Below are 7,991 nucleotides of genomic sequence, written 5' to 3'. Positions count from 1 at the left end.
GAATGAGTTTTCTTAAAGAAATAACAGTTCAAAATTTTTCTTTCCATTTATTAAAAGATTTTTCTGCATTTATTAAAACTATGTTATTACGTATGGTATATGAAGATGTTTTTTATTATTATTTTCATCTTAAAATCAACAGTCTTATTGGTATAGCTGAAAAAGAAAAATTTTACCAGTCATATCAAATTTGGATCATTAAAAAAATGATTGGAGATCCCAACCTTTTAGCAACTAAAGAGGAGAGAACACTTGACAATAAAATATTGACAAGTGTTACAATAATCCCAGTTATTATTAGATGCAAACATGAATAGATTTAATGATCAAAGCCCAATATTTACTTCAGCAAAAAACTTATAGTCTCTGGACTAATGGAAGAAGAATATTGGCATATGATATTGGAGACGGATACACTTAGGATGATAGAAATAAAGAATGTGTTGAACTATTAAAAAAGATAGCTCGCATGGAGATTGATGATTTTCCATCACACATAATAGAAGAAACCAAGAATAAAATTGAAACTCACCTAGACTGTCAATCGATTCATTACACCTAGATGAAATTGAAGAAATGAATCTAGATAATATTTAGGAAGGATAAAAGCCAATTGGAAGAAACTAATAAAAATATCAAGGAAACAACATGGGAAAGCAACATCCATGTCTAGACAAAAAAGGAAGCAACTTGGGAAAACAACATACAGGTTCAGACAAAAAAGGAAGCAACGTAGAAGCAACCATGTCATAAATCATCAAATCAATGATGAGATATCATCCATAGTAGAAAAACTGTGCGGGATTCAAAGAAAATTAAATAGAGTTCAAGAATTTTCTTATAAATAAAGATGAATGAAGCCTAAGGAAGACATCGAAGTTAGTTTAGAAAATCTTTCTTTATTCACTTCTCATTCACTAACCTATCTTCATATCTACTTTTATCACCAATCTCTCTTTGTGAAAAACATTTTCCTTATTACTAGTTTTATTTTGTAAATTTGTAATATTATCTACTGTTTTCCGTATCTCTTTGTACGCGAATGAAATAAATCACAATATCCTTATAAATAAATAAAAATTAAAAGACACATTAAGAGTGTATAGAATATGGATATATTGAGTTAAGAATTGAACATGTACAAATATATTTCTTTTGTACCTAAAAATGAGATTATTGGATAAATTCGAAAGTGAATTTGAATTAAGAAGAACAAAAACAGAAACTTGAAAAGAATAAATTTGATTTGAGACAACCTAAATACAACTAACCCAAAATGTCCAAAAATTTACAAAGAAAAAAAGACTATAGCTGCAAAATCTGCCTACAATATAATCCGAGAGAGATACCAAGAATGGAAAACCAAATATTTATTTATATAATATATATATATACATATAAAACTATCTCATGTTACAACATTGAGGCCTTGTCTGCTTTTGCAACTTGTCCCACATGCACATCATTTGTCTTGGTGACTGGTAATGAGCTGTATAATAACCTTCTATGCATCCGAATTGGCAAAACTTCAAACTGTGTATATAATCCACCGCCTTTGAGCTGTTGAATTTCTCCACCCACATCCCCATACTCACATCTTCCATCTTGAACAACTGCCCATTTTTCATTTTTAATTTATTATTATTATTTCAATATATACACACATATATCATTATAAACATCCCAGCAGCACCATGATCTTGTAAAACAAAAAATGAGAGACGACACTGTTAACTTACACTTAAATTGTGTTTCTCAAATTCAGAGACGATGAAGTGTGCTATGTCAGATGACATTATATATCCAGGTCCATTTGCATATGGCGGATAAACTTCCTCTGCCCACTCCTGTATACATGAATAAAGGGTTTAGACTGTATTACTCGAGTATGTGTCCTTCGAATATGTGTCGAATGTAGGTACTTAAAGAAAATGAATGCATACCTCATATGTTACTGCCCATTTACCAGCACGTAGGGGCCGGTGGTCGTAGTTGATGTTGCCAATATAGAAGCTTCGATCGGGATGTACTTTCTTTGCTTCGTTAATTACTGCATCTACTCTCACAAATGTGTCATCGTCACTCTTCATTATATACTTGGCGGCTGCTACACGTCCCTGTTTCAAACAAACCCTTTAAACAATCTTCAAGAAGATGTTCAAATATTGATTTCTTCGAACTTGGAAATGTTTTTACTCACCCCATATTCACAGATGGCAACAGTTTTTAACACGACAAGGTCGTAGTTGTCCATATATGGCACAATGACGATATCTGAGAAAAATTCTGCTTCTCTCTTCAGTTCTACATTCACTTCCTTTCTTGCATGCTGTACGAATATAAGGAGTTGGTGGTTAAAAACAGAAATTGAGGTGTGAAACTATTGAACTTGTAAGTGTAGAATAAGTCTCGACTTACCATTGCCACAAAGAAACGAGCAACTACATGTGAAGATTTAACAAGTTTATGCTGCATCCAAGACTTCCTTACAGCCATTCGCTCAGCAAAATGATTGCCTGCAGAAAGTACACCAATAAACAAATCCACAGGTTGCTCAGGAAGTGGTGGAGCCTTCCATCTATTGGACATCTCAAGATGCCTTTGAGGAGCAAAACTAGGATGTGACGTAGGCAAAGATGCCGCAAAAATAGAGTGGACATCAACATCTCCATTCAACATTAGTCCGGTGGCATCCTCAAGGGTATACCCCTGTCAACAAGATCAAATCATATCAAGAACGAAGCAAGATGCAACATGATAATAATACTAAGTCAACGTCATACAACTTACAGTCCGATAAGGAAAAGAAGTAATATGCCTCCCATCAACACTAACATGGTATCCCTCCAAACCAGCACTAAGTGTCAAGACAAAAAGCTTCCCCTCAGTGAATGGGAAGGGCCAGTCAACAGTCACCTTTTTTGTTCGACCTATTAACCTTTTCAACCACCATGTTGCGTTAGACTCCACTGAACGGTCATTATCATCTCGTATCCACTTCTCACACTTGACCTGACCATCAACTGCAGAGTAGACAATTTTGTGGGCATGAGAATCAGTGATGAAATTAATGAAGCCCATTGCAGACAATTCAAAACAGCAATATTGTAATTTTGCCGACAGCGAACAAGGACTGCAACGAAAGAAGAAATAATTGGGAAACCTATGGGAGTTTACCAAAGGAGAGATCTTTCTTATTTTATCTCTTTGTCTAGGCAAAAGAGAGCTCTAGAACAACATGATTAAACCGCAAAGGAAATCTGATAGGTTTTTTAAAGTTTTTGGGGGCAACCTATCTCTCCTATTTGCTTCCAAGCTACATATATCAGTAGCCAATGTTTTGACGAAACACAAGAAAAATTGCAATCCATCATATTTAAAAAGGAGATTTTGAAGAAGCAAATGCCACAGAACTCAAAACGCTAACCATAAAATCACGAGTCACAAGAGAAGGCAAAGCTCAAATATCCCCAGCAAGCATTCATCTCTTAAACAAGGAAGAAAAGCCAAAGAACAAAAACAAAATGGCAGGAAATAGCCTTTGCAGATCCGCATAGCAACTTTATGTTACTCCAATTCTTTATTTTCTTTAAAGTATCTATATCTAATACCTGTGTCTGACATGTATTCGGACATAGCTGGGGCTTACAGTCCTTCAAATATATGAAATAACTTAAAAGAAATCAAACATACCATACCATACCATACACACACACATGCTAATGAATAAAATCACTAAGAAAAATAAAATTTGTATTCAGAAACACCCTAAATCTAGCGTCTAGAATTAACATACGAACATATTAGACAGGCCTTAATCCCAAACCAAAATATTTCACCGATCAAGAAGATGCTAAGAAGAAATCAAGTACAAAACACAAATATTTCTTAATTTAGAGAAGGTAAAAGTCAACTAAAAATTACCAACAGATTAAGATTTGAAGGTTCTAATGCACATCCAACAAAACAACCTTTTGATCACCAAATATAATCCACCTCTGATTAGCATGTGCATCAACATAGCCTTCAATAAAAAAAAATATATAGAAAAACCAAACTCACCAGTCTCATTGTCAGCCTTGGATTTCCACCCTTCACAACGCATGGCAGTTCCCCACTGCATCCTATAACAAGTGTTCTGCTCGATCACCGGCTTCCTACTCCAATCCCCTTTCAACCTGGGATTAAAATGAAGAATCCGCGGTGGGTCCTCCCCATCCACCGTCTTCAACCCCTGCAATTCCATCATAAACTGCGAAACCATAACAGAATCTTCCCCGGATTTTAGCAATGCAATCCTCGGATTTGTCTCCGCATGGGCTGCTCTCGGTTTCCCTACCACCGTTATGTGAGACCCCAAAGTAAGCCCGCAGGGAAGCACCATGACCTTGCCGTGGGCCAAAAACTCCGATTCCGATAAAGAAACCGAAGGCCTACATAGTTCGGATTCATTCTTGGGTTTTTTGGGTTTATTTATAGAGCCAATTTTGACTTCCCCTGATTCGAGTTCTTCCCACAGCTTTCTCCCAACTTCCCAAGCAACTTTTGCTGACTTATGGAGCTCCAACGACCCGTCTTTCGCAGTCGGGTCAAAGGATTCGGCATCAAAAGACAAACGAGAAAGGATCGTAGACTGGGGTTTTAGTTGCTTCTGATGTTGAAACTGAGTTGGGGTGGGCGCGTTCTCGGAAACCCAATTCAAGGGACGACTCGGTGCCTCTTTGTATTGAAATTCAACCTCGCTAGCGAGTTTAGGAACCCGAGTTAATGGTTCCTGAGACAAAGTATTTAACCTAGTCCGGAACACAAATGGGATCTCGACGGTAACCAAAACTAAGTACAGAAAACCAACGATGAACAGAATCTGAACCGATCGTTGCTTTGCTAAGGAAATGAACATATCGAATCTGTCTAATCTATCTAGCTTCAATAATTTCGATTTCTTCATTTCCTTATCCCCTCCCGCAACCCAAAAAGGACAACCGATGAAATCGAGAGACAGAGACACAGAAAATGGAAGAGAAAATTTATAGTAGTCTTCAAAGAGGGTGAAAGAGTTTGGGGTTATAAATGTGTGAAAGGGTACTTAAAAGCTATGATATAGATTCTATCACAACAAAAATATAAAAACAAAGTAAATTTGATAAACCGCTGTTAATTTATTTAATTTAGAATGATAAAGACACGGAAAATGGGATTCTTCGTTGGAAAGGCCGCCATGTTTCAGCTTTTAATTTCCGGCACTCAATCTTAGGTGTCCATCAACTGTTTAACTCCCCCCACGTGTTCAGTTTTCTTCTCAATTCAACAAATATGATGAGATCGGAATCCGTCCCAATATGGGTTCAACGAAAGGAATTCGCCGGTTGACTCATCAATTGATTTCGTTTAATCAAATTTCTCTATTTTCCATTTTTATCATCTTTTAATAGTTTATTTAAATGAATCGATGGATTTTGAAAACCTTAAATTAAATTATTTAGTAAAAGGTAAAACATATTCTATTTTTCTTTCGTACACTATTAATAGAGTTTTACTCCACAAGTAAAGTTAGACTCATAAAGAGGTATAGTAAAATATTACAAATTTAAAGAACACATACAATTTATTAAGATTTGTTGACACCATTTTTTTGATGAAAACGGGATCGACTTAGATTTTGAAAATGAAAATGGAAGTCGTTACCAATCCTTTTTGAGGTGTGATCGAATCACCTTAAAAAATAGTTATTTTTAATAAACGATTTGATTTTATTAAAACAACAATTTTGGTCTACGAAATTCAAAAGACAGGTTCAAGAATCGATTACGTACGAGGAAGGATTAGCACCCTCGTAACGCCCAAAAATTAGTACCTAGTTGATTAGCAAATGTCTTATGTCGAAAATTGAAAACTTGAAAGAATTAAAAATACGATTCTTGTATTAAAATGAAAATTTAAAGAGAGAAGCATGTTTTTGCGTTATTCGAGATAAAGAATCACATCCCGTAAGTTAAGACACGATATCTAAAATTCTCGACTTTTATAGCCGATTGTGTTACTATTTTTCTACTATTGTTGTTGTCACTTCCTTGCTTGTTTGTAGGTACTTGAAGACGGACTACAGAGGCAGAGAGTAGGGGGCAGATGGGACGTGATGAACGGCGGTGGTAGGTGGCGGCGCCAGAAGGTCGAGGGTTTGAATACCCTAGGCGCGGCACTGTAGCGCTAGGGTTTGACTTGTTTGGTTTGATACTTTGGGCAATTGGGGTTTGGATATTGGGCCTCGGGTTGTTGGGCTTTTGGGTAGTTTTGGGTAGTTTGGTTTAAATGTTGGGTTAGGGCTTTATTGGGCTTAGGGATTTTTTGTTTTTAAATCTGTTTATACTTTGTGTTTTGCGTTTGGTGTTTAAAGCCCGGGTAAAATTGGGCCCGTATAAGATTATTTGTGGAATAAAAATATATATTGAAAATATACCAAATACTAACCATTTTATTTTTTATATAAAATTAGAAGCTTAAAATTTTAAAACACTTCCATTATAAATAAAATTTTAATAATATATGACACAATAATAAATTTAATTCTCAACATTTACATATTTTATCATTTTGACCCTTTTTTTAGTTAAATTTAATCATTAACATTTTTAAAAAAGTCAATTTATTTTTTTAATAGAGATGTTGACTAAAATATTAACTTTTAATAATACTGACATGACAACCCATGTGGCAATCCATATGTATTTCATGTTGACATTTCATTATTTGTTTTATATGTCACGTAAATAAATAATTTAAAATTTTATAAAAATATTCAATATGTATAAATATAAAGTTCATAAAAATTTTAAAAATATTTTTGGGTAAACTACACTAATAGTCACCCAACTGTAAAAAGTTATGAAATGATCACCTAACTATTGGTATTTTTTTTGGTCACACAACTATTCCATTGTCTTTTTTGGTCAACTAACTATATTGGATTTTTTGGCGTTTCTGTTTTTACATTACCCGTTAGTGACAAAAACAAAAACAAACTTGAATAGTTAGGTGACATTTTTGTAACTTTTCATGGTTGGGTGATTAAAAAACAAATTTGCTAATAGTTGGATAATCATTTTGTAATATTTCATAATTGAATGATAGGGAAAAAAAACATAATTAGGTTACTACTAATATAATTTACCTTTTTTTTAAAAATTAAACTGATTTTTAATCGATTCAACATGCTTTTGATCAATGTATATCTTTCAGGCTGAATAGATATGGTTCTCGATTTGATCAGTAAGATTGGCTCAACCTTTTCGGGTTTTTTTAACGTATCATGCTATCTATATACCTATATATAAAGGGAAGGTCCTTTGGCCGTTTCTATCTTTCCTGTCACACCTGAAAATGTTAAAGGTTAAGTGTCATGACACTTATGGGTACTAAATTAGAAAAACTTTCTATTTAAGCAAGTTTGAGTATGATTATGAGAATCTTGTGAATTGATTGGTAAATAGTTAGAATTCAAGTTTAGTCTTATTACTTTAGAACAAAGAGTTTTCTTTTAGTGGAAAACATTATGATTAACGGTATTAATAGTACTAACTGACTTGGGATTAAGAAAAATGGTAGTGGGAAGATTATATATGGGAGGATTCTTTCATTCTGGTATTCATTTTTCTTTCTTCCATCCTATTCTCTAGTTTTATCTGTAAGAGAAAAAAGTTAATAAGCGATCTGCATGGAGGGAGAAAATAAAGTATCAACTTAAGTGATTGAGGATTTAGTAAATTGATAATCTTTCTAAGCTTTTCTATATCTTTCGATTACATAAAAGGGGAAGGAGAATTTAAGATTTTAGTTTAATTCATTGAGCTTGTATTGAGATGTTTATGGTTGCAGTTAATCTTTAAATTCTCTCTGCATGCAAATGAAATATGGTTTTCGTACATCTGAATGTCTTTGTTTTGATCTTGATATGATTATTATGATTAGCTAACCGAGAAGGAGGATGTAACCTC

At 34.1% G+C, this 7,991-nt stretch overlaps 1 protein-coding gene across 1 annotated transcript; it reads right to left on the bottom strand.

Annotated features, from left to right (window-relative positions):
• Positions 1–1,226: 1,226 nt before the first annotated feature.
• On the bottom strand, positions 1,227–5,304 carry LOC107950102 (hydroxyproline O-galactosyltransferase GALT6). The gene is made up of 7 exons (XM_016884851.2): positions 4,063–5,304; positions 2,791–3,023; positions 2,419–2,709; positions 2,201–2,329; positions 1,944–2,117; positions 1,740–1,847; positions 1,227–1,613 (listed from the first exon to the last, which is right to left on the bottom strand). Exons 1-7 carry the CDS (start codon positions 4,946–4,948, stop codon positions 1,404–1,406), a joined length of 2,031 nt encoding a protein of 676 aa, XP_016740340.1. The 5' UTR covers positions 4,949–5,304; the 3' UTR covers positions 1,227–1,403.
• Positions 5,305–7,991: the final 2,687 nt, after the last annotated feature.

Source organism: Gossypium hirsutum, chromosome D03, assembly GCF_007990345.1.
Source record: "Gossypium hirsutum isolate 1008001.06 chromosome D03, Gossypium_hirsutum_v2.1, whole genome shotgun sequence".
Classification (NCBI taxonomy): Eukaryota; Viridiplantae; Streptophyta; class Magnoliopsida; order Malvales; family Malvaceae; genus Gossypium; species Gossypium hirsutum.
The sequence above is the reverse complement of the archived record's forward strand: the minus strand, read 5'-3'. Positions and strand labels throughout refer to the sequence as shown.

What these genes read in the sequence shown, in the direction of transcription:
- LOC107950102 (XM_016884851.2), bottom strand. Translation starts at nt 4,948, where the DNA reads ATGAAGAAATCGAAATTATTGAAGCTAGATAGATTAGACAGATTCGAT. An exon ending in CAAGGCTGACAATGAGACTG is followed by an intron (nt 3,024 to 4,062) that starts GTGAGTTTGGTT and finishes TCTACTCTGCAG; the next exon opens with TTGATGGTCAGGTCAAGTGT. An exon ending in CTTCTTTTCCTTATCGGACT is followed by an intron (nt 2,710 to 2,790) that starts GTAAGTTGTATG and finishes TCTTGTTGACAG; the next exon opens with GGGTATACCCTTGAGGATGC.